The sequence below is a fragment of the Lethenteron reissneri genome, chromosome 7, assembly GCF_015708825.2.
Source record: "Lethenteron reissneri isolate LAM-NWPU_2019-01 chromosome 7, ASM1570882v1, whole genome shotgun sequence".
In the NCBI taxonomy this organism is placed as follows: domain Eukaryota; kingdom Metazoa; phylum Chordata; class Hyperoartia; order Petromyzontiformes; family Petromyzontidae; genus Lethenteron; species Lethenteron reissneri.
Window position 1 is genome coordinate 5093525 of NC_083785.1, and position 25559 is coordinate 5119083.

At 57.8% G+C, this 25559-nt stretch overlaps 3 protein-coding genes across 12 annotated transcripts; 2 read left to right on the forward strand and 1 right to left on the reverse strand.

The window, feature by feature from the left end:
* Positions 1–48: 48 nt before the first annotated feature.
* On the reverse strand, positions 49–17491 carry LOC133356277 (epsilon-sarcoglycan-like). Of its 5 annotated transcripts, none has more exons than XM_061573703.1 (14): positions 16982–17491; positions 11718–12151; positions 8682–10758; positions 6894–7022; positions 5936–6078; positions 5465–5543; positions 5058–5262; positions 4453–4609; positions 3560–3774; positions 3080–3106; positions 2226–2408; positions 1600–1677; positions 720–775; positions 49–187 (listed from the first exon to the last, which is right to left on the reverse strand). In XM_061573703.1, the coding sequence occupies exons 3-13, from the start codon at positions 8719–8721 to the stop codon at positions 757–759; spliced, it is 1275 nt and encodes a 424-aa protein (XP_061429687.1). In that variant the 5' UTR covers positions 8722–10758; positions 11718–12151; positions 16982–17491; the 3' UTR covers positions 49–187; positions 720–756. The 5 variants fall into 5 exon arrangements, with proteins under 5 accessions (XP_061429687.1, XP_061429696.1, XP_061429706.1 ...); XM_061573712.1 differs by lacking the exon at positions 16982–17491 and having other exon boundaries at positions 8682–8797; positions 10161–10758; positions 11718–12838; XM_061573722.1 differs by lacking the exon at positions 16982–17491 and having other exon boundaries at positions 8682–8797; positions 10148–10758; positions 11718–12838.
* On the forward strand, positions 11699–19519 carry LOC133356233 (neurabin-2-like). 4 transcript variants are annotated; one of them, XR_009756828.1, is made up of 7 exons: positions 11699–11854; positions 13111–15150; positions 15572–15705; positions 16079–16223; positions 16429–16533; positions 17981–18059; positions 18333–18386. XR_009756828.1 is itself a non-coding variant. In XM_061573616.1 (7 exons), exons 2-7 carry the CDS (start codon positions 13189–13191, stop codon positions 19458–19460), a joined length of 2559 nt encoding a protein of 852 aa, XP_061429600.1. In that variant the 5' UTR covers positions 11699–11854; positions 13111–13188; the 3' UTR covers positions 19461–19519. The 4 variants fall into 4 exon arrangements, 2 of the variants coding, with proteins under 2 accessions (XP_061429600.1, XP_061429609.1); XR_009756829.1 differs by having other exon boundaries at positions 16079–16214; XM_061573616.1 differs by lacking the exon at positions 16079–16223 and adding an exon at positions 19236–19519.
* A 50-nt stretch (positions 19520–19569) lies between these two features.
* Positions 19570–25544, forward strand: LOC133356309 (uncharacterized protein DDB_G0290685-like). Of its 3 annotated transcripts, XM_061573779.1 has the most exons (7): positions 19570–19820; positions 20452–20554; positions 21077–21164; positions 22489–22604; positions 24136–24268; positions 24371–24418; positions 24739–24832. In XM_061573779.1, the coding sequence occupies exons 1-6, from the start codon at positions 19590–19592 to the stop codon at positions 24372–24374; spliced, it is 675 nt and encodes a 224-aa protein (XP_061429763.1). In that variant the 5' UTR covers positions 19570–19589; the 3' UTR covers positions 24375–24418; positions 24739–24832. The 3 variants fall into 3 exon arrangements, with proteins under 3 accessions (XP_061429763.1, XP_061429747.1, XP_061429754.1); XM_061573763.1 differs by lacking the exon at positions 22489–22604 and having other exon boundaries at positions 19575–19820; positions 24739–25544; XM_061573770.1 differs by lacking the exon at positions 22489–22604 and having other exon boundaries at positions 19575–19820; positions 20455–20554; positions 24739–25544.
* The last annotated feature ends 15 nt before the right edge of the window (positions 25545–25559 follow it).

Here is a 25559-nt window from a genome sequence, read left to right on the forward strand (position 1 = left end):
CTATTGTCTCAGGAGAAAAAAACACGTGCACAAAACTACCACGCGTGCCTTTTCGGTAAAACTGTAGGCGTGGGTTTTACCACTCGGCGCCCGCACGGTGCCGCTGGCGTGCGAGCCAGACCCGGGCCGTCCCAGGAAGACACCTCCGCACCGCAGACGCCAAAGGCGACAGGAGCCTCCAACGATGCTGAAACACAGACACGTGCGGCCGTGAGTTCGTACAATGGGCCTTCACAGAAGCCTAAAATAGGCCTTGAACGCTGGAGGATTGGGCCTTTAGTTTATTTTGTGTAACGGGGTGAGAACTCAAGCACCAGGCTACACCATTTGCAAGAGTGACCTGGGTAACCAAAATCATGAATGTCTCCCGAAGTACAGGGTGGTCCACATGTCTTATGACCCCCCCATTTATTTCTCTAAAACTATATATTTTTTACTAGGTTTATATAAAAAACAAATGAATATGCAAAGGGTAAACAAATGAATATGCAAAGGGAAAAAATTAGGGGTCAATTAATTGGGGGTCACAAGTCACCTGGACCACTCAACAACGCTAAAGCAAATGAGATTAGAGCAAAAACAACCACTTCACAGAAGACATCTGAAAGAGTGCACAAACATAAATCAACGTGAAACCAGTGTCCTGTGACGAGCTGGAAGACAGCCCTCACAGACGTGACGCTGGTGCCGACTCGAGGGCCTGATGACGGGCGCGTTACCGCGTGCGTGGGCGACGTCCTCGCCGAGCCCTCGTCATCAGCTCCGCGGGGAGTCCCTGTGGGCGGAACGGAGCGAGTTGGACGAGGGAGGAGCTGCGATGAATGTTTCCCGAACGCGATTGCGACGGTATTCAGATTCCCGATGCGGGGGCTGCGTTGGCTGCATTGGCTGCGGCGTACCAGCACGATGCAAACACGCGTTGCTCACCGACTTCGCCGTTGATACGGTGGCGAGGGCGTCATTACAGCAGCGCTCACTACATCGCGTCCAGTATATCTCGCTACCGCCACAGCTACCAGTTACGTGCCTACTCCGGTCTTATCGGCGAGCCGGAAAATGCTCGGTAGGGAATGAAGCCCTGACGGCGTCTAAATGCCGCCTTAAAACAAAATAGGATATTTGCACTGTTCTCTCCGTTATGTATGCTCAAAACAAAGGTGGCCATGGTGCTGGAGATATGTGCTTAGGATACATATATTGTGCTGTATACAAAATAAGGCAATAAACTATAAAGAAGATAAAGAAGTGCAGTCCCTGTGTCAATCCACTGCTGCGTGAGTGTTTTGGGCGTTATTTGCCCACGCATCACCACGCTGGTCAGTGTGGGTTGGTGAAGGCGGGGAGCACAAAGTGCAGCACAGCAATGGATTTTGGCGCCCTGTCCGCCGCTGCCCATGACGTGGCCCAGAAGTAGTCAATGACAACCCACCATGCATGGGGGTTGCTCATCCGAGCATTTATCCAGCCTCAACTCTGCATAGCACCCGAGGTCGGACAATTGGGCCGACAATCGGATCCCCCGCAGAGCAAAGTCTCGGTTGTCTTGCGCTTATAATGTGGACGCGTTGCGGTGTCTGCGGAGCAGCACAAGCCACGCACGTGAAGCTGGTCTCCTGACGCGCGTGGGGCCTGCCCTGGTAGGGAGGCGGTCGGGAAGGTCGCTCACTTGGTGGGGTCCTGCGGGGGGCAAGGGGGGTAAGGAGGGTTGGGTCGAGCGAGGTGGAGGTGGCATTGGCAGTGAGTGGGAGAAACCACTCGCACGTCATTACCCAGATCCGCGTGCGACTGAGTGTGACCATGTGTGTGTGTTTTTGTGCGGTTACGTGTGGCTCATTGTGCGCCCACGTGTTTAATTGCGTTCCACGTGCATCATACTTCTGTCCATGTATGCTTGTGCAAGTGTGCATCTTGCCAGTAACAGTCACAAATATTTGAAACAGTCCTGGGCCTCCCCTAAGTCGACTCAGCCTTAAAATGAGTACCTGGTGCGGTATGTAAAGATCAACTCTAGGGTGATGAATGCGGCCGGACATTGTTTTGGCCACCCAACCCCTCGTTTGCCGTACCGGCTTTCATAGTTGCTCACAAACAGCACTTGGCCCAACGGTCTGTTAAAGGCAATACGGGGGATCTATGTGTCCAAGTCTGTGCGTGCGTGCGTGTGTTTGCCCGTGCGTGCGTGTGTTTGCCCGTGCGTGTGTTTGCCCGTGCGTGTGCCTGCTCACTGCTCGGCCCCGATGAGCCTCGTGGTGCCGGTGTCCCCGTCCGGTCCCCGGCTGGGGAGGGCCCCCCCCCCACGGGGGTTAAACATGGGCAGCGTAGAGAGCGGTCGCACGTCGCGGCGCAGCGCCAGGTCGCGCAGCTCTCGCACCGTCTCGCGGATCGAGCGGTGGTGCACCAGCTGCATCCTGGGGACGCGCGGGGACAGGGATCGACGCTCAAACCCGTGCCCAGCTCGACCGATGACCCGGCCGATGCCAGCTCCGCTCTCGGTCACCGAGCGGCGGTCGGCATCGGCCTGGGTTATCGGCGTCGTAAACGCCGAACGGCCGACGCGACGCACACGGCTCTGTTTATGCATTTGTTCAGAGGACGGGAGAGGGTCGGCCTCTTACTAAAGGGAGGTGTCTGTAACATCGAGTAGGCTACTGTCTTTTTGACCCTTTTAGCCGAGTCGAGGTGTCGGTGAAATTTTATTTTAAATCTAAGCAGAATCGATCACGGAAGAGGCCTACCATTAAGGTGGATCCTGCATCTTGCCAAGTTTACCAACTGGGTCGACTCCCCCTGATGCGGCCAAACCTCGGTGGGCCCTCGGCACGGCAAGGGGCGATGTGAGGTGAGGGGTGACGTGAAGGGAAGACCGACGCGTGGTGAGGAGCGATGCGTGGGGAGGGGTGACGTGAGGTGAGGGGCGACGCGTGGTGAGGGGTGACGTAAGGTGAGGGGTGACGTGAGGTGAGGGGTGACGCGTGGTGAGGGGTGACGTGAGGTGAGGGGCGACGTGGTGAGGGGCGACGTGGTGAGAGGTGACGCATGGTGAGGGGTGACGCGTGGTGGCGCTGGTTCTAAGACTCACTCAGGAGTAGCTGTGTCTCTCTTCTCCCTGAAAAACAAAATGAGTATCCTGGTTATCATTGGTATGTGCTGTGGGTATCCAGTATGTGCTGTAAGTATCGGGTGTGTGCTGCCCATATCACAGGTGCGCAGTGAGGAAAACGACACGTAGCTGGGTAGTCCAGTACAGCCGAAATCTCGGGTGTGAATCCAAGTTTACCGTCGCCTGTGTTTAAGCCGGGTCCTCAAGTTTCTCTACTATTTTTGCAGATGGCATGGCAAGTGTTCAGCAGCTAAACACCAACGAAGGTTCTCAAGTGTAACGAGTCGATGGTCTCAGAGCTGGTGGGAAAGTGTTGCCTTTTGCCGGCTCACTCGCAGCTCTGCGGTATCCATTTCTGCAGGCCGATCCCCGACCGCAAAAGGTGACGACCGCTCCGGGAGATTCCCAAATCGATCCCGAGTCTCGTCGCGTGACGCGGGGGGAGGGGGCGCCACTCACAGGCCCTCGCGGCGGCAGCACATGACGTAGGTGAGGACGGCGATGAAAAGGACCGCGAGAACCAGCGGCAGTGCGACGGCCAAGGCGTACGCGGCCGAGAAGTCGCGCGGCGGCAGGTCCGACGGGGGCGGCGCCCACGCCGGGCCCCAGGCGTCGAGGACCCCGCTGCCTCCCGGGGCCTCGTCCCCGGCCTCCGGGGGCCCCGACGCGTTCAGCTGTGCGCGGGGCGCGGGGTGACACGGCGGGCACCACGTGCACTCACTCAACTAGTCACTCACCTAGTCACGCTGCCAGGCATTACTACTCTACTAGTCACTCACCTAGTCACGCTTCTTGGCACTCTAATAGTCACGGGTCTACTAGTCACTCATCTATTTACTCAACTAGCTCTCCAACTAGTCATTCAGTCTCGTCACTCAACTACTTATTCAATAGTCACTCGACCAGTCAGTCATCTAGACCAGCGGGCCCCAACCTTTTTGGCACCAGGCACCGGTTTCGTGGAAGACAATTTTTTCATGGACCGGGGGAGGGGGGGGGTCATCATTGGGTCTTTCCCCCTTTTCAAAGAAGCTCTCCGGCGACGTTTGTTTTTTACTCATTTTGGCCAGGGGTTAGAGCTTGTGGGCTTACCAACACCGTGACTGAGACAGTGCGCAGTGCGGGCAAGAGGCACGAACGGAAGTGGTAAATAATAAAATAATGGGGCGGGCCATCCGCGGACTCGCCGCTCACCTCCTGCTGCCGTGCGGCCCGGTTCCTAACAGGCCGCGGACCAGTACCGGTCCGCGGCCCGGGGTTTGGGGACCCCTGATCTAGACGATGCTGGGTGTTAGACGGTGGCCGGCAGACCGTACTGGCCGCTGGACGTGCGCCTCCCTGCGCCCCCTCACCAGCCGGAGCCGGCACCAGTCGCTGCGGAAGCGCGGGTAGAAGATGCTGTGAGTGGGCGGCGCGGGCGCATGGCGCTGGTCGCACGAGGAGGCGGCCCGGCGCACGGCGTCGAGCAGGCGCGGGGACGCGGCGTCCGCGCCCACCTGGACGTACACGCTGCGGGGACAAAGGCCCCGCCGGAGCGAGCGTTGTTAGCGAGCGGCACCTACGAAGGCCGGTACGGCACACGAGGGGATGGGTGGCCAGCACCACGCCCGGCCGCCTTTGTTTCCTTTGTAGTGATGTTTACATACCACACTCGGACCTGTTCAATTATTCAGCACAGATGTTTAGAGTGTTTGGCTGCTATAAATTTCCACAAGTGATAAGCCACTTTGCTGAGCTTTCATTTGTGGCCAGGTCGCTTCTGAAAAAGAGCTGTGTAGCTCAGTGGGCCTTAGCTGCTAAAATAGCAAAAAGTTTAGAAATACATTGTTTAAGTTTGTTTAAGTTTGGCCGCGAGCTGGCATCTAATTCAGGTGGCCGGGTTCATAGTGCGGTGCGCTAACCGCCACGCCACTGCTCCCCGCCACTCTACGCGTACACAATCTCAATGGGCACGCACCCCTCCTTGAGGCCCCGGATGGGGAGGGGCACGCGGCCCCCCCTCTCCAGCGCCGACGTGACGTTGACGAGGCGGAAGGCTTGGGGGGGTGGCTGGGCCCCCCAGGCGGTGCGGGCCAGCTCCTCGAAGCTGGCCCTCACGTCCGGGCGCAGCAGGTCGTCCACATCCACGTTGGACAGGAACAGCTCGAAGCGGAACGGCACCTCTGCAGCACCCGTGCACACAGAGACAAAGATCTTCCACGTAGCCTCTTACGGGCTGTTGGCGAAAGCGCCTTTCGCAAGCGGCACCTGGTGATGTGATGGTGGTGATGATAACTGTGGTGCCGGTGATGACAGTGGTGATGATGATGGTGGTAGTTATGATGATGATGATCATGTTGGTGGTGATGGTGGTGAAGGTGGTACCGTTGTCTGGCACTGCATGGATGTGGAGTATGAGTCGTTGCTTCACCACTTGGAACGTGCGGCGGTTACAGGCAACCACCTGCAACCACACACAACCCGATTACACAGACACACAATTTATAATGTGTGTGTGTGGCTTTGAGTGTGGCTGGGAGTGGTAATGTAGCAGTTAGCGTGCTGCGCTACGAACCCGGAGACCTGAGTTCAATTCCCGCTCATGGCCAACACCAGCAATAATTTTCTAAACCTGTTTGGTGCCTCCCCTAGGTCGGCCCAGCCTCAACTAAGTATCTGGTACGGTGTGTAAACATCTCCACAAAGAAGACAAAGGTGGTCGGGCATGGTGTTGGCAACCCACCTCCGCGTGTGCCATGCCGGCCTTCATAGGTGCTCGCTAACAGCACTTGCCTCTACAGTACGTTAAGGCCATATGGGGCATCTTTGTCTGTGTGTGTCGGGGCACAGCCGTACCTGGATCACACTCTTGCCTTCGTGCCGTGCGCTGGCTGTGCCGTACAGGAGCCCGTTCTCATACGGTGACCTCTGCAGGTAGCGCAGCCAGCCGGGCAGGTCGGGGTGACCCTCCAAGTTCAAGTTAAAGGTCATGGGGTCATCTGGACAGGCAGCACAAGCGCACGCATTCACAGCGTCGGCGTGCGTGCGGTGTATCCAGCGCCAACTCACGGATCGGCTATTTCGTTGCGCATATCAATACAAAGATCCCCTGTATAGCTTTTAACAGACTGTTGGGGCAAGTGCTGTTAGCGAGCACCTATGTAGGCCGAACAGGACACGAGAGGGTTGGTGGCCAGCACCACGCCCGGTCGCCTTTGTCTCCCTAGTGGTGATGTTTACACACCGCACCAGGTACTCATTCGAGGCTGAGTCAACCTCGGGGAGGCCCAGGACCGGTTCAGAAAATCGTCACTGGTGTTGGCCGTAAGCGAGAATCAAACTCGGGTCGCCGGGATCGTAGCTCAGCGCACTAACCGCTCCACTACCGTGTACGCGTGTATACAACGACAAAGATCCCTCATATAGCCTTAACAGACTCTTGGGGCAAGTGGTGTAGAGCAAGCAATGGTTAGCGCGCGCTGGTGTACGAAGCCATCGACCCGAGTAACAACTCCCGCTCACGGCCAACAACAATTATCTGAATCGGTTCTGGGCCTCCCCGAGGTCGATTCGGGCTCAAATGAGTACCTAGTGCAATATGTAAACATGGCCACTGGGGAGACAAAAGCGGCCGGGTATGGTCTTGACCACCCACCGCCTCGTGTGCCGTGCTGGCCTTCATAGGCGCGTGCATACACGCGCACGCACGCACGCGCGCACGCACACACACACACACAAACGCACACACACACAAACGCACTCACACACAAACGCACTCACACACAAACGCACTCACACACAAACGCACTCTCACCTCGGCGTCCCTGGAAGAACTCGGCGAAGTACTCGCGGTTGAGGAAGTGCACGAAGAGGGTGTCCGGTGACAGGTAGACGTTCTGGTCGCCCGCGGCTCCGCTCGGCAGGCTGCAAGCCACCAGCAGAACTGCCGCAGGGCAAGAACCGGCGCACGAGTCCTCGTTAACGCGTTCCAACTAAGGTTTGAAATTGTTAATGCAACAGCTGTGCCGCCCGTCTTTCCGCACGTCCGTGACGCGTGGCCATGATAACTCTCGTGAAGTTGATCCAACGTGAGCAGAATGTTTTCGTGCGGAATAGTCTAGCCGCCAGGGACTCGCCCTGGAGAAACCCCGCGACCTTGATGAAACGTCACAGTCCAAAACCCGGCACTCCCCAGATTTGATGGCGACTGCGCCGCTACCGGCATCACGAGCCGAACGATCTCTCTGCATCTCTCCCAGTGACCAGCGCCACACCTCGTGTGAAAGAATAGTCCGCAGAAGCGGATACCACAGAACCCCATCCAAAATCTCAACTGACATCTGGCTCATACTCTGGAGGGGCAGGACTTTCCCATCTGCCCCTGCCACCGAGAGTATTGTTCGTCCTGCGACAATCAAACTATTATTTTAAACCGTGCAGTCAATGGTGGCCAGGCTGGGACCTGCAACTCTCACTGCACTCGAGAACCTGGCTTTTGTCTTGCTTTGAATTGCGGTTTCTGAGCAAAGGCCCAACAAGCCAATCAACAGCACTATTGAAGGTGCAATAGATAAGAGTGTAACAAGTGTTTTGAATTGAGTAAGGTTCTTATTGTAATAGACGATGATGGCAGGAGGGAATTCCAGAGTGAAGCAATGTGATGGAAGAAACAGAAAAAGAAGTGGAGTGACCTGCAGTGTGGTGAGTGAGTGGGTGGTCGAGTGGGTGGGTAAGTGAGTGGCTGGGTGAGTGAGTGGGTGGGTTTGTTGTTGTGACCTGCAGTGTGGTGGGTGAGTGGGTGGGTGAGTGAGTGGGTGAGTGAGTGGGTGGGTGAGGGTGTGTTGTTGTGACCTGCAGTGTGGTGGGTGAGTGAGTGGGTGAGTGAGTGGGTGGGTAAGTGAGTGGGTGGGTTTGTTGTTGTGACCTGCAGTGTGGTGGGTGAGTGAGTGAGTGGGTGAGTGAATGGGTGGGTTTGTTGTTGTGACCTGCAGTGTGGTGGGTGAGTGAGTGGGTGAGTGAGTGGGTGAGTGAGTGGGTGGGTGAGTGGATGGGTGAGTGGGTGAGTGAGTGGGTGGGTGAGGGTGAGTTGTTGTGACCTGCAGTGTGGTGGTGGTTGAGCACTGTGGTGGGTGAGTGGGTGGGTGAGTGGGTGGGTGAGTGGGTGGGTGAGTGAGTGGATGGGTGAGTGGGTGGGTGAGTGAGTGGGTGGGTGAGTGGATGGGTGAGTGGGTGGGTGAGTGAGTGGGTGGGTGAGTGGATGGGTGAGTGGGTGGGTGAGTGGATGGGTGAGTGGGTGGGTGAGTGAGTGAGTGAGTGGGTGGGTGAGTGGGTGGGTGAGTGGGTGGGTGAGTGAGTGGGTGGGTGAGTGGATGGGTGAGTGGGTGAGTGAGGGTGTGTTGTTGTGACCAGTGGTGGGTGAGACAAAGCAGTCAGCGTCTGGTGGACCGAGCCCTGAACGTGAGTGGAGAAATAAATTAATTAATCACGGGCGGCTGACGCCGCATTCCCAACACAGACCCCAGCGGTACCGTCCCGGCGACTCCACCTCTGTGCCGCCTGCACGTGGCACGAGTCACTGGCACTCCTCACCGGCACTCCTCACCTGTGGCCAGCGCGGCGGTTAGGAGGGGAAACCCGGCCATGGTGCAGACTCGCGGCCGCAGGCCCGGAGCTCCAGTCGGCAGTGGAGGCCGTGAGGCAGAGTTGGGGGGCCCGAGGCTGGGGGGGGGGGTCAAGGCAGCAGCTGCTGCTGTCAGAAATAGAAGCCGACGCACGCGCGCGGGAGGCTATTCTGGGAGCGCAGCAACACTCGCAGCGAGCAGCAGAGCGCACAACGCAGACACACACACACGGCACAACGCACACAGCACAACACACACACGGCACAACACACACACACGGCACAGCACAACACACACGGCACAACACACACACACGGCACAACGCACACACACGGCACAACGCACACAGCACAACACACACAGCACAACACACACAGCACAACGCACACACGGCACAACGCACACACGGCACAACGCACACACGGCACAACGCACACACGGCACAACGCACACACGGCACAACGCACACACGGCACAACACACACGGCACAACACACGGCACAGCAGACACACACACGGCACAACACACGGCACAACACGGCACAGCAGCCACACACACACAGCCACACACACAGCACAACACACGGCACAACACACACAGCACAACACACGGCACAACACACGGCACAGCAGCCCCACACACAGCACACACACACAGCACAACACACACATAGCAGCTCCACACACAGCACACACACACAGCACAACACACACACAGCAGCTCCACACACAGCACAACACACACACAGCAGCTCCACACACAGCACACACACACAGCCACACACACAGCACAACACACACACAGCACAACACACACACAGCAGCCACACACAGCACAACACACACACAGCAGCTCCACACACAGCACAACACACAGCGCAACACATGGCACAGCAGCCCCACACACAGCACAACACACACAGCAGACACACACAGCACAACACACACACAGCAGCTCCACACACAGCACAACACACACAGCAGACACACACAGCACAGCAGCCCCACACACAGCACAACACACACACAGCAGCTCCACACACAGCACAACACACACACAGCAGCTCCACACACAGCGCAACATATGGCACAGCAGCCCCACACACAGCACAACACACACAGCAGACACACACAGCACAGCAGCCCCACACACAGCACAACACACACAGCAGATACATACAGCACAGCAGCCCCACACACAGCACAACACACACAGCAGACACACAGCACAGCAGCCCCACACACAGCACAGCACACACAGCAGACACATACAGCACAGCAGCCCCACACACAGCACAACACACACAGCAGACACAAACAGCACAGCAGCCCCACACACAGCGCGGCACTTGTGTCACTCCACATACCGTGCAGGTCGTGGGGGTCATTTGACCATACTTCACCACGCTGGTCAATGCAATTGGTGAACATGGGGGGCCTACGGCACCTGCTTCACGCACGGCAGTGGCAGTGGACGTCCGTCCGCGCACCGGCCAGGCTGAGGCCTGCTTGGCCTCTGCCCGAGCTGCAGCGATGGTGGTGGGGGGGTTGCCCGTCTTGTCTCTTGCACCTTCACAGAGACAGCCGCCAGTGCGGGGGGCACCTGGGCGGACAGCTCACAGCGAACCCTGACCCCCAGGGTTCGTTTATTATTGGACCTCTGTGAAAAATAACTTAATAGCTCAGGATAAATAAAGATTCTGATTCTGATATTACTGTTGTACAATTCATGCACCGGGGTTCAAAGACTATACAGTGATCCCACCGAGGTCAAATGTTCGCTCGACTCGCTCGCACCACCCCGTCACCGCGGCTGGCAGCGCCGTGCGAGATGCCTGCGGTCTGCGCGGGTGCCGTGCGTGTCTGGGCACGCGCACGCGGCACTCGTAGGAACTACGGTACTCGATAACGGAACTTGCCCCAACGGCAGGTACAGGCTGTACGGGGATCTCTGTCGTTGTGTGCCAGGGAGAGTGGCGGATACTCCTCCTCCTCCTCATCTCCTCGTCCTCCTGCGGGAGCTTGAGCGGCACGGGAGGTGGCGCTGGCGCTAGTCCCCTGTGCGGAACGTCGGAACATCCCCGCGGGGGAGGAACTCGGTGGTGGTGAGGAGCAGGAGGAGGGCGCGGCGCGTGGTATGCGTGTGTGCGTGTCTTTGTGCGTGCGCATGGGTGTGTGTGTGTAGATTGGTGTGTGCGCTTGTGTGTTTGAGCGGCAGTGTAGCGTTAACGCGCTGCGCTATGAACCTGGTGACCCAGGTTCGATTCCCGCTCATGGCCAACACCAGTGACGATTATCTGAACCGGTCCCGGGCCTTCCCTAGGTCGACTCAGCCAAAGGCGGTCGGGCGTGGTGCTGGCCACCCAACCCCTCGTGTGCCGTTCCGGCCTTCATAGGTGCTCGCTAAATGCACTTGCCCCAACAGTCTGTTCCAGGCTATATGGGGATCTTTGTAGATTGGGGTGTGTGTGTAGATTAGGGTGTGTGTGTAGATTGGGGTGTGTGTGTGTAGATTGGGGTGTGTGTGTGTAGATTGGGGTGTGTGTGTGTAGATTGGTGTGTGTGTGTAGATTGGGGTGTGTGTGTGTAGATTGGGGTGTGTGTGTGTAGATTGGTGTGTGTGTGTGTAGATTGGGGTGTGTGTGTGTGTAGATTGGGGTGTGTGTGTGTAGATTGGGGTGTGTGTGTGTAGATTGGGGTGTGTGTGTAGATTGGGTGTGTGTGTGTAGATTGGGGTGTGTGTGTGTAGATTGGGGTGTGTGTGTACGTAGATTGGGGTGTGTGTGTGTAGATTGGGGTGTGTGTGTAGATTGGGGTGTGTGTGTGCAGATTGGGGTGTGCACGTGTGTATGTGGACGTCTCTGCACGTGCATGTGCATGCGTGTCGGGGCTCCAGGTAGAGCCCCTCCCACCTGACCCCAGGTATGCCACCCCCCCTCCCTACCTGACCGCACATCCCACCGCCCACATCCCCCCCCGCCCCACCCCCCGCCCACCACCCTGTCTGTGAGACTCACGAACGAGAGCAGCGGTGGTGTCCGTGGCGAGCCCGGAGAAGTCCGGTCGTGTCTCCTCTCCCCTCACGGAGCGCACCAGCGGCCGGGAGCCGCCACGCGGGGCGGAGACGCCGCACCGACACCCCCGGCGGGCAGCGGTGAGATGCGCCGCCAGTGTGCTCGCTTACGAGCACTCGCTCATTATCATGGGTACTCAGTAACACGGACACTCGCACAGATACTGGCTCACACAGCTAATCACCCCCATGGGTACTTATATACGTAGGACACTCACTCACACAGCTAGTCACGCACACACAGATACTCACGTGGAAAAATCCCCCGTATAGCCTTGAGCAGACTGTTAGGTGGCCAGCACCACGCACGTCCGCCTTTGTCTCCCATTTCGCGATGTTTACACACCGTACCGGGTACACATTTGAGGCCGAGTTGACCTAGGGGAGGCCCAGGATCGGTTCAGATAATCGTCACTGGTGTCAACCGGGTTTGTAGCACAGCACGTTAACCGTTACACCACCGCTATGACACACACACTCGACATACACACACTCTACACACACACACTCTACACACACACACTCTACATACACACACACTACACACACACACTCTATATACACACACTCTACATACACACACACTATATACACACTACATACACACACACTCTACATACACACACTCTACATACACACACACACTCTACATACACTAAAAATGGCCCAATCAAGCAGAACGCGTTGATTTAGTTATTGGGAGCTAAGCAGCTTTGAGCCTGGATAGTGCTTGGACGGGTGACCTCAATGCATTATCAGGTGTTATAGGCAGCTACGGAGCTATGCTGTGGGCAGTGTGGAAAAAATAATTGCTGTACTGTACTTCTATGCTCCCTGCCTTCATAAAGACCAACGTGGTGAAGTATGGCCAAATAACCTTTACAGTTTTGGGAGGCCCTCATGCAGCAGTGGATTGCCACCAGAGGATGAACATGAACGTACACAGCGCACACACCCACGATCGCGTGAGTCAAGGGACATTTAAATACGGAAGCTATTTCCTGTGGACAAAGTCCTCACTTCAACTACATTCGTGAACCGTCGCACCCAGCACCGTCACACCCAGCGCCGTCACACCCAGCGCCGTCACACCCAGCACCATTATCCAGCACCATCGCACCCAGCACCATTATCCAGCACCGTCACACCCAGCACCATTATCCAGCACCATCACACCCAGCACCATCACACCCAGCACCATTATCCAGCACCGTCACACCCAGCACCGTCACACCCAGCACCATTATCCAGCACCATCAGACCCAGCACCATTATCCAGCACCGTCGCACCCAGCACTTTCCGAGGGTCTCATGCATGACGTGTCTCTCATGCCTAGGAGTTGCAGGTTGCTGTCACACGACGCTGGTGACCCCTGCTGAGCCCCGAGTACCGCCCCCTGGTAGCGCTGGCAGCGATGTCGCGTGCGGGCGCGGTGCCGTCCGCCGGTGCTGCCGACGTTCCGCTGCTGTCGCCCTCCATCACTGTCGACAGAATCCGCAGGATCTTCACTCCGCCAGCTCCCATGAGGCTTTACAACCTTGGCGCCATTCAGCAGCAGCAGGAGCAGCAGCAGCAGGAGCAGCAGCAGCAGGAGCAACAGGAGCAGCAGGAGCGCGACGGCGCCCAGCCAGCGTCCGTCACGCCCGTGCATTCCGAGAGGTTCGCCGAGATGCGGCTGAAGTTTGAGTGTGGCGCAGGGAGGGGAGCGACGACTTCCGCGCCGCCGGCGCCGCTTCCGCGTCGCGGCTCGTCGCGTTCTTGCGCCGGCACCCCCGCCTCCTCGCCGTCGCCACCGGCGTCGTCGCCGTCGTCGCCGCTGTCCCTGACGACGTTGGCGATAAAGGTCGGGTGCCAGGCCCTCGCCACGGCAGGCCAGGACGTCGTTCCCGGCGCGGACTCCGCGGGCGCCGGCCCCGACGCGGCCCACCGGAGGGACGACGCCGGGGTACGCGCGGTCGCCGCCCGCTACCCCGCCGACCCCGCGCCGCGCGCGCTCCCACGGAAACGCGGGGGGCCGAGCGATGGAGGAGCGCGGCGGCAAGCGACATCGATCCCGCGCGCCAACGGCGTCGTCTCGGCAAGCGGCGCCGGTGACCCCCGAACTACTCCGATCGCCGCTCGCGGACTCCCCGCCAGGTCTCGCCTCAACTCGGGCCCCATCTCCAAGCGCCTGTCCGGCTTCATGCAGGACGACAGCTCTTCCGACGGCGACGACGGCGATGCCGACGAGGCCCAGGGCGGCCGAGCGGACGAGCCCGCACGAGATCCCGCAGCCGCCGCCGCCGGGCACCGTGACGACGCTGCGACGGGACCACCCGGTGCCGCCGGCCGAGGACGCCCGCGCTCCGCTGGCGCAGAGGAGGGCCAGGTTCTGGGAAACTCCTCCTCTTCGACGGCGATGTCGTCTCCCGACGGTTCTCCGGTCTCCAAACTGGGCTCCATCGCAGAATGCGACTTGGGTGCCAGCGACTGTGTCGGCTCCCCCGTGTTCACGGAGCACGGGGAGCGGTCGCCCTCGCACCACCAGCACGACCGGGGGGGGGAGGAGAGGGCAGCGACCGTGGAGGACAGGGCAGCACCCGGGGCATCTGCAGACCACGGCCAACGCCGCACCAAAGAGGGCGTCCCGGTCGGCGTGGAGGCGAGAGGTTCGAGGGAGCGTGAGGGAAGAGAGGCGGCGCTGCCTCAGCCGCACGCAGAGGCTCGAGGCGCGACCCCTACGACGGCCGGCGACCTCCGTCATGAAACGCCGTTACACCAGGCAACGGGGGCAATGCCGGGAGAGCCGCCTGTGACCACAACCCCTGCCAAGGCTGTGACTCTGGCCGTGACCCCCGCAATGACCCCAGCAGTGACCGTGACCCCGACGCTGACCAAGACCACGACTTTAATTGCGACCTCAGCCTTGAACACAAACTTGACCACGTCTGCAGCTCCAGCCAAGACGGTCCCCCTGCTCACGACCCCAGTGATGACCAAAAGTGTGACCGTAATCCCAATTACGACCTTGACCATGAATTCTGCAATTTCTGCCACCGCAATTATAACTTCGACCTCACCCTTAACCGTAGGCGACGTGACCCAAAGTACGACCGTGACGCCAGCGGGCCCAGCCCAAGCAAGCCCTGTCAGCCAGGGCGTGTCCACCGAGCACAACCACCGGTACCGTGGCAGCGGAGAGGCAGGCAGAGACGATGGTTGCCCCAGAGATGCAACCGAGGAAACCGGGGTTGATGGTGCTGGGGAGGAGGAGGAGGAGCCAAGGTTTGGGGGTCCCAGTGGGACCCAGTGCCTAGAGATCCCCGGCCTTGGTGAAGAGCCAGGTGAAGCCTTGATGCCAGGCCGCAGGGTGCACTTCAGCCACAAGCCAATCAAGGTTAAGTATGGGGCAGGGGGGGAAAGAGGGTGGCATCATAGCGGGTGGCATCACAGCGGCATTACAAAGCCTATGCATCCTGCACCAGGCCGAACCACACTACGAAACAGATACTATATAAAGATCCCCCCTATAGCCTTAGCAGACTGATGTGAAAAGTGCTGTTGGCGAGTACCTATGAAGGCCAGCACAGCACATGAAGAAATGTGTGGCGAGCCCGGCCATCTTTGTCTCTCAAGTGGCGATGTTTGCACACCCCACCAGATACTCATTTGAGGCTGAGTCGACCTCGGGGAGGCCCAGGAGCGGTTCAGATATTCGTCACCAATGTTGGCGGTGAGCGAGAATCGAACTCGGGTCGCAATGTTCATCGCACTGCGTTCTAACTGTCGCGCCGCCGCTCCCCACGGCACGCGTGCAGGTGTTCGCCACGTTCTCCACCGAGCGGTACGAGCGCAGGAAACGCGGACGTGGACCCCGTGCGCGCGTCAGCCGAGATGGAGCTGGAGACGCGAATGGAGGCGCTGGACGTGCAGCAGATTGCGCTGCAGAAGGGTGAGGCCATGCTGTGTCCGCTCGCCACACCACTTTGGGCTGCCGCCTCTTGAGGTACAAATAAAACCAGGACAAGCTACAGATTTCCCACAGTAGCCAACATGGACAACCCGGTGGAAACCAGCAGGGGTGGCAAACGCTCTTCGCTCAGCAACACCGCCAACGCTCGTCACGCAACCGCTCCCGATCACCAACGCCGCTCATCCAGCCCTTAGATTACTTGAGTAATCGGATTACTCGAGTAATTACTTGGGTAATCTCGTAACGAATTACGTGAGTGATCGGATTACTCGGTAACGGATTACTTTAGTACTCGGATGCGTCCCAGCTCTCACCCAGGACTGCTGCGTCCCGGCCCCGTCCACGTGTGCAGGGCCCGAGGGCCTGGGCATCGCCATCGTGGGCATCGGGGCGACCGCGGGGGCGCGGCCCAGGGCGGGGGCCAAGCAGCTGGGTGGCATCTACGTGCGCGCCCTTTCCCCGGGGGGAGCGGCCCACGCGCACGGAGGGTGAGGAGGGTGAGGAGGTGTGGTGAGCGACCCGGGGCAGCTCGGGGTGGGCTAGAGGATGGAGTTGAAGGCCAAAGGTCGTCATAGGCAGTGAAGCGCGTGGGAGATTTGATTGTGGAGTGTGACCAATACCCCAGGTGTCCCCGTGTCCCCGTGTCCCGTGTCTCCGTGTCTTCATGTCTCCGTGTCCCCGTGTCTCCGTGACCCTGTGTAGGATCTGCGAGATGGACCAGATCTTGGCGGTTGACAGCACGAGTCTCGTCGGGGCTTCGCAGGAAGTCGCCACCCGCGTCCTCCAAAGCACCGGGGAGACGGTGAGGTGAGGCGGGAACTCACCCTACACTCACCCTCCCGTCGCGACACTCACCCCCGCTCCTTGCAGGGAGACACGGCGAAAGGGACGAGAGCGGATGGGCGACTTAGCAGGCGAGAGATGAGAGGGCTGTGTGCTGCGCGCTCCGTTAGTGGTGTGGACGTGACCGAGCCCGTCTCTGGAATGCGCCACGCGATTCCCGGAGCCACGGTTTTGCCGTTGGACCAGTCGAGCTTCCTCCTCCACCACCACGCCGCCGGCACAGCCACACCGACAACCACACCACCGCTCACACACACAAAAAAATCAACCACACCCTCACCAGCAAGCACACCACCGCTCACACACACACACCATCAACGAGACCCTCACCAGCAAGCACAACAACAACAACCGCCATTCGCCACTAAGGGGCGGTGACGTCCCCACGACGCTTGTGCCAGGCTATGTGCACCTTGAGACCACGTGAAGTGTCGAACGCCCGCTGGCAGGAGGTCACGGGACAGACCCAGGTGCCACAGGTCGACTGACTGAGATGACTGGCTGATGCACCACCTGTGCCCCCTACTGTGCCAACTTGCTGTGCTTTAGCCACCCGGCGCTCCGCTCGTTGTTGTGAGCGTCGCTCCTACGCCCTCTGTTGTTGTTGGAGGGCGACTGCCTCCAACTGCCCAGCAGCGTCTTTCACGAGCCTCCTCCACAGAGGCCGATCTTGACACCGCTGGTACCAGTCATCGGCAAGTCCACTCAGCTCCACATCCTCCTGTACCACATCACTCCATCTCTTCTCTAGCCCGTGCCGTGCCCGTTTAGCCCCCTCAATCCGGCCGAACAAAAGCTGTTTGGGCATGCGGTGATTGGGCATGCGGGCTACATGGCCCAGCCAATGCAGCCTTGCCTGCCGAAGGAGCTCACCGATGGGACGATGTCCAAATCTTTCTAGGATTTGTGAGCTCCTCACACAATCCAGCAACCACACCACCGCTCACACACACACCATCAATCATACAGTCATCAGCAAGCACACCACTGTTCACACCCGTTGCTTGGACATGTTCCACTGGAGGAGTCTACGTTTTGCAAGCATAGACAAGGGAGGGCACGTACATGTGGCCGAGAAGACCCAGAGCTTCGTGTGGAGCGACAGACCAGGTAGCTCCTAAACAGCATTACGCAACTGACGGAAACATGAAATGCCGCTCGACTGATTCGGAGTGAGATGCCTGCTACCAAACCGGTGCTGGTCATAAGCACACTGCCAAGGTGTGGGAACGGCTCCATTCTGTTCAAAACGTCCCCACTTACTCACACGCGCACACCACCACCTACATCGTCACACGAACACCAGGGCCAGGGATTGACACAAGCCCCGCCCTCTGCCGGAGCTGGCCAATCAGGCTCTGGGCTCTTTCGTGCACACTGTGACGTGTACACCACTGTGTGCTGTGTGCAGGCTTGTGATTGGACGAGAGAAGGGAGCACATGTTGTGGGTTCAGAGGGCAACTCGGAACTTTCTGTGAAGTACAAAGAGGTCAGATCACCCCACCACCCACTCACTACGACACTCACCCTTACCACCCAGCCAAAATCCATGGCGACTTATGTGTTGACGATGATTTATGTATGTATGTTGAATTTCTTTTGTACCGTTCGTAGCCAACCGTGCTAATTGGAGGTGCGGGTGAGTGTGATGGCGATGATGACGAGCTTGCTGCAGAGACCATGACGATGGTGTAACTCTGATGTTCTGACGATGATGTTGCTATGATGTTCTGACGATGATGTTACTGCCGTCCATGCACAGCTGCTGATCAGATTTGCTGCCGTCACTAACGAGGTGAAGGCGCTCAAGAAAGAGGTGAGTGCCACAATAGAACCAGGGGGGTCGGCGGGGTAGCGGGCAGCGCTGGGCGACCTGAGCGCCTGTTGGACGTCGATGCCCAGAGCCACGTGGAGGGCGGCCATGTAGCAGCCTGCGGTCGCCTACGTTCCCACGCACTCGTGTGCGCGTGTGTGTGCGTGTGTGTGTGTGGGGATGTGTGTGGGTGTGTGTGTGTGGGGATGTGTGTGGGTGTGTGTGTGTGGGGATGTGTGTGTGTGCGTGTGTGTGTGGGGATGTGTGTGGGTGTGTGTGTGGGGGTGTGTGTGTGTAGGGGTGTGTGTGGGGGTGTGTGTGTGGGGGTGTGTGTGTGTGGGGGTGTGTGTGCGTGTGGGGGTATGTGGGGGTGTGTGTGTGGGGGTGTGTGTGTGTGGGGGTGTGTGTGTGGGGGTGTGTGTGTGGGAGTGTGAGTGGGTCTGCCCCGTTACCTCCTGTCAGCGAGCCTTCGACACTTCATGTAGTCTCAAAGTGCACCTGGCCTGGCACAGGTGATGTCACCGCCACTCAGTGGCGAATGGCGGCTGTTGTTTTGTGGGTATGTGTTTGTGGGGAGCAGCAAGGTAGTGGTTAGCGCATAGCGCTACGAACCCAGCGACGGTGATGAATATCTGAACCAGTCCCATGCCTCTCTTAGGTCGACTCAGTCTCAAATGAGTACCTGGTACAATGTGTAAAGCATTGGCATTGGGGAGGCCTTTATAGGTGCTTTTTAACAGCACTTGCCCCAACAGCCTATGAAGAGTATACGGGGGATCTTTGTCTTTGTACGTGCGGCCGTGGTCGAGGCCGTGCTTGTTTGAGCGTCCAGGTTGCGCGTCCCCGTGCCAGGTGTGCGAGGCGGAGGCGGCGCAGGCCAAGGGCGAGCGCCAGCGCTACCTGCTGCAGACGAAGCTGAAGGAGGAGCGGCGCCGGGGAGAGGCGATGGAGACCGTCATGGCCACCAAGGCGGAGGAGGCAGAGAGGCGCCACCGGGAGTTGCTGCGGCGCTACCGGCGCGCAGTGGCGCTGCTCGCGCCGGCGCTGATCAGGCGAGTTCGTTCTGTCTGGAGATGATCTGAAAATCCGAAACGTTTGAATCCGAAACGCACCCCTCGTGCACGCACGGCCGATGAGACTTGGGTGGCACTGCTCTCGCCCCGGACGATCTCTCACCAAACGGAGACCGTGGTCGGAGATGCTGCGATGTCGATGTGCTGCAGGGAGCACGGCCTCACTGCCGGCAGTCACAGTGAGGATGGCGGCGGCGGTGGTGAGGATGGCGGCGGCGGTGGTGAAGATGGCGGCGGCGGTGGTGAAGATGGCGGCGGCGGTGGTGAGGATGGCGGCGGTGGTGGTGAGCGTGGTGGTGACGGTGAAGATGGCGGTGACGGTGAAGATGGCGGCGACGGTGCGAATGGCACTGACGCCCACCAGGTAGCGACTCCGTCGTCAGCAATCCAACCACACGCATGCACACACAAATGCCTTTCTGTGGCCATCTGGAACGCTCTTCCTTCCGCTATAAGGAAGTCAATGGAGTGATGCACTTTTAAATTTAGTTTGAAAACTAATTTCTTTAGATCTGCTTTTTGTGTTAAGTTTGTTGTCCTTCCCCCGCACCTCCGATTAGCACGGCTGGCTCCGTACGGTGCGAGAAAGGTCAACACACCTCCATGCACACAGCCGCACACACACACACACACAAAGACCCCCCTATAGCGTTAAGACTGTTGAGGCGAGCGCTTTAGCGAACACCTCTGAAGGCTGCAAACGGCGCATGAGGAGGTGGATGACCAGTACCGTGCCCAGCCGCCTTTGTCTCCGCAGTGCTGATGTTTATACACCAAATAAGATAATCATTTAAGATTGAGTCGACCTAGGGGAGGCCCAGGACGAGTTCAGATATTTCGTCACTGATGCTGACCGTGAGCGGCAATCGAACTCGTGGTACGGTACGCTAACCGCTGCGCCACCGCTCCCCACATGCTAGAGTGAGTGGCGGGAGAATTAATGGATGTGCAGATGAGAGGAATCTCACGGCTCGTTGCGATGATGATGTCGCCAGCAGCAGCAGGAGGAGCAGCAGCAGGAGCAGCAGGAGGAGCAGCAGGAGGAGCAGCAGGAGTCTTCAACGGAGGGAAACGGCAACGTAACAGCCTCACAGACAGGTACACGCAAAGACAAAGAGCTTCCTTGTAGCCTCAACAGACTGTTCAGGCAAGTGCTGTTAGCCAGCGTCTATGAAAGCTGGCACAGCACACGAGGGGGTGGTTGGCCAACACCATGGCCGGCCGCCTTTGTCTCCCTCGTGGTGATCTGTACACAATGCACCAGGTTCTCATTTGAGGCTGAGATGGCCTTGGGGAGGCGCAGGACTGGTTCAGATCATTGTCACTGGTGTTGACTGAGTGGGAATCGAACTCGGGCTGCCGGGTTCATAGGGCAGTGCGCTAACAGCTACATTACTGCTCCCCGGTACACACAGGTACACGTACACATGCACGCACACACACGTATACACGGGCACCCACAAAAACAAAGACACACACACTTGTACACGCATGCTGGTACACCATTTTTTTGGATCTTATGTTTCGTATCAGTGCCCGATTTATGGATTAACTAAAGACATCAACAACACATTCCTGACACGGAGGCGCGTGTCCGTATCCGCGTGTCCGTCAGTCCAGGTGCTCAGGGACCCCCCGAGGACGGCCCCCGCCCCCCGGGCCCCCGCCCAGCCCCCTACATCAGCAAGGGACCCCTCTGGCGGCTAGGGTAGGAAGGGGAGGGGTACACCTTGCACCCCCCCCCCCCCCCCGGTGACTTAACCACCCAGGAGCAAACGGCTCCTACCGCACCGCCCCAACCACACCACTCCAACCGCACCGCTCCAACCACACCACTCCAACCACACCGCTCCAACTGCACCGCTCCAACCACACCACTCCAACCGCGCCGTTTTAATCGCTCCACGACTCTGACCACACCGCTCTTGAACACGTTGTACACCACGGGGGTCCCCCCCACCTGGATTCACCACAGCTCCACCACCACAGCTCCACCACCACAGCTCCACCACCACAGCTCCACCACCACAGCTCCACCATCACAGCTCCACCACCACAGCTCTGGCACCAAACAGTACCACCACTTATACATTGGTTGGTATAAAACATATTATATATTTTAAAAAAATTCATTTTAAGTGTTATCATAAATAAAAATTGAAAACAAATTCATAAAATTCAATGATTAATTATTATGCATATGATCAGGAACAATTGTGGATAACCATAATGAATAGTGATTACGGCTAATTAATTCAACATCATTTAGTGAATTAATTTAAACAATTAATAGATTATCGCATTAATCACAAGTTATGATTGGCTTTCACGTTGTCTATGGGTATGTATTACCAATTGTGATATTAATGATTTTTGCTCATCAATTATCGACAATTATGTCAGGTCTCAGAATTCAGATCTCTCTGCAGGATAGTTCTCGAAAGTGAGAAATATGATGCATGAGTTCGGAAGGAAGCACTCAGTTGCTTTTTAATCGAAGCAACTTTAATACCAGCTTACATTGACACCTACAATTCCTTATCAGAGTGCAATTACATTACAAATATACGTACAGTACTCATCAATGCGTAGCAAATGGTTCAAAAGGCATCAACGAGCAAATCATAAGATTATACGATTTTTTTTAAAGCAACAAGGCTAACGGGGCAATGCGACAATACACAATTGGTTTGTTACGATGTGCGATGCATGGAAGCTAAGATTCTTCAATTCTCCCATGCAAAGCTTGGCCCGCGACCTGTACATAGTACAGGTGAAATGGTGAGTGGAAAGTTTACGTCCCATCTTGCATCTTCTCTCTACCCGACAAATACCTCCAGTCCCACGAGGATGCGTTGAATAGCAGGGTTGGTCCACTGCTGGAGTGCGCTCGCAACCACGCTGCTTGCCGCTCGCGTTGTCTGTGCACCAGTCTCGATCCGCAGCTGGAGTGCCCTGCTACTCGTGAACCAGTCCGCTGCCAGTTAGTCGTCAGCTGCTCGCCGCTCGTTCACGGGTTGTCTGTGCACCAGTCTCGACCTGCAGCTTGAGCTCGCTGCGGCCGCGCTGGCCCGGCGCTTCTTGCTCGTCAGCAGCTGTGGAAGTGGCTTCTTGGTTTGCTGCCACCAGTTGCTGCTCACGCTCGGAGGTCAGCGGCGCGCAGGCAGCCACAGCTCCTGGCGGAGGCTGCGTGCGACAATTCTGACCACACTCCCAGCCTCTTCACACCTCGTACAATGTCAGGCAGGTTGACTTGACAACAACAGGACTCTTCCAGCCTATTGCTTCGACAAAGAATTTACGTAATTAATGTGGAAAATATATAGTTCTCCTGAATTATCCTTAGGGTCAATACTTCAACACGAACTTCCATAATTCCATTATAAAATTACAGATGCTTAATCCAGACCTCATGGTAATGATGTACGGATACCAGTGATTGTTAATAAGAACAGGCAAAAGTAATAAAAAAAAACTTTTGACCCTGGGCTGCATTGTCATGCAGCGGTACGTCCCCAAACACATTCAAGTTGAATTCCATGATGCTCGAGAATATTCACATGCGGTGGTTGTCATTCTGGACGTTTCAGCTCTCTAAACGCCAGGACGTATTACTCGTTAAAGCAGCTTAGATGCTGAGTGTGGTCGGTTTCCTGCCATGGGCCCTGTTAAAACAGCAGGGTGCCCATTGATGGCTTTCCTGGTGATGTCCGTGTTCACTCCAGGAGGGCCACTTGTTATCATCCCAAGCCATGAAGCCTCTTGTTTCCAACTCCTCACTGGTGCTCACTGGTTGTTGGTGCACCAGTTGTTCTTATTCTTGGTTCTTCCGGTAAAGTCACGTAACAGATACGAGGGTTTGTGAAATTAAAAATAGATATAACATTTTAAAATTAATCTTGGAAAAAAGCAAATACACAACACCACCACCATACAGCTCCACCACCACACATACAGCTCCACCAAACCACACATACAGCTCCACCACCACACAGCTCCACCACCACACAGCTCCACCAACCGCACATACACCACCAACCACACATACAGCTCCACCACCACACATACAGCTCCACCCCAACACACACAGCTCCACCACCACACACACAGCTCCACCACCATATACACAGCTCCACCAAACCACACATACAGCTCCACCACCAGGGTTGCCAACGATTCCCCAGGTCTCAATGTTGATGCTGCTGCATCAACTGGCGTCGCCTTTGAGGCCACCTGTGCCCAGCGTCGTCACCCAGAGCCCATCGCTACTTCTCTTCTGCTGCTGCCGGTTGGGGCTCGCTGCTGTTGTCTCCGCTGCTGCTGCCGCCGCCACCGCTGCTTCGGTTCCCGCTTGCGCCCGGCTCTCGACTTCGCCGGCATCGCCGACCTCGCCGCTTGGGGCCCATCCCTCCCCTTCTCGCTCCCACTGTGGGCGGCCTGCCCGTGCCCAGGGGTCCGTCGTGTCGTCTCCGTGAGCCCGGCGTCACCGTCGCCCGTTGGTGCCTGGTGTTGCTATCGCCTGGGGTCCCCCGTGGATCCCTGTGTCCGTGCGTCCCTGTGGGTCCGTATGTCCCTGTGTCTGTATGTCAGTGTCCTTAATGTCTAGTCCGTATGTCCCTGTGTGTATGCGTGCACCTGGGTGTCCAAGAGTCCCTGTCCCTGTGTGTGCCACCCTCCAGTGGGCGCTCCTCTGCACGTCCGCTCTCCTCCGTGGTCGGATTTGAGCTGCCGTGGGGGCGGAGACGTGAACCCGGCGGGCGGCACCAGGCCGAGACGACCCCCGACCCCGCACGGCCACAGCAGGAGACGGGGGTACGCGCGGTCTCGACCGCTCACCGTTTTTGTCCTCGAGACTTCTCGCTCCACCAAGCATCCACCCCATGTCTGCGTAACCGCCGTTCGTTTTCCCTACAGATAAGAGGCATGATCCCGTCCATCTTCAGGCACCTCTCACCCAAGCAGGTGAGACGACACCGAGTCACTCGTCACAGCTGTCACCAACTATACCCCCAAAAACCTGATTAACCACAATCCACACCCGTCCAATTACTCACGGTGCCATCCGATTATCCGCAATCGACTGAATAAATGATCGCTGAAATGTAATTAGCCACGACTCCCGGTGCTCCGTGTTCCACGTGACCAAGCGCGACCTCACGAATGTGCGTCGCAACACAGAGGCGGCGAGATCCACGTGCGACATTGACAACACGCGGCTAAGATGACCTATGACCCTACCCACGACTTCCACGTGACCCACGACGCTAACCCTCGCCCCGCAGAGGCGCAAACACGGGACGAACGGCGAGGGCGTCCAGGAGCGACTCCGCACGGAGGCTCCGGAGGACCCGCAGCAGGACCCGCAGCAGCATCCGCTCCGGCTTCACGCGGACACAAGCTGACCGCCCCTGGCCTCGGCGTCTACACGCGGGCACCGGGGTTGACGTCGCGCCACCGGGTAGACCGGAGCAGGTGGCTCATGACGAGTCGAAAAGCAGCGACAGCGAGGGAGGAGGTGAACTGGACGTAAAAGTATTTTCTGGTCGCCGACCCCGAAATGGAGCCCTGCACGGTGCCCACGGTGCCCACGCTGGCACCCGTCCGGAACCGCAGCTTGACCCGTGCCACGTCGGTGATCGGGACTCTAATCCTGGCCTCGCGAGTTCCCTACTGGCTCCACGATCAACTCGGTGCACGGAAGCACCGATTGCCGGGCCGCTGCTGCCCGCATGTGTCGTGATTAAATGCACTTGGGACCGTGGACTGGCCGTGTGCTCTGTGTCGGGAGAGAGAGGGAGAGAGACGACGCGAGGAGGTGGGGTCAGGTAAGGGCCGGGCACCAAGTGACCCGCAGCGTGCACCACGCCGCGCTCACGGCGCCTGCCGGGAGGCCGAGCGGTGAATGAACCGCGGAGGAGGTGCACATCCGCGGGGGCGGGGAAATAGGAGGCGGTTGTTTCAGTTTCAGCTGCGGTTCCAGACTCAGGTCTGTGGTCCGCAAGGTCGTGGGAAATGTCCCGAGGGTTGACGGCGTCCATCCCCAGAAAGGTCAGGAACTACCATGAAAACATCGTGGAGATTGTTTTTGTGAACGTGAAATTGC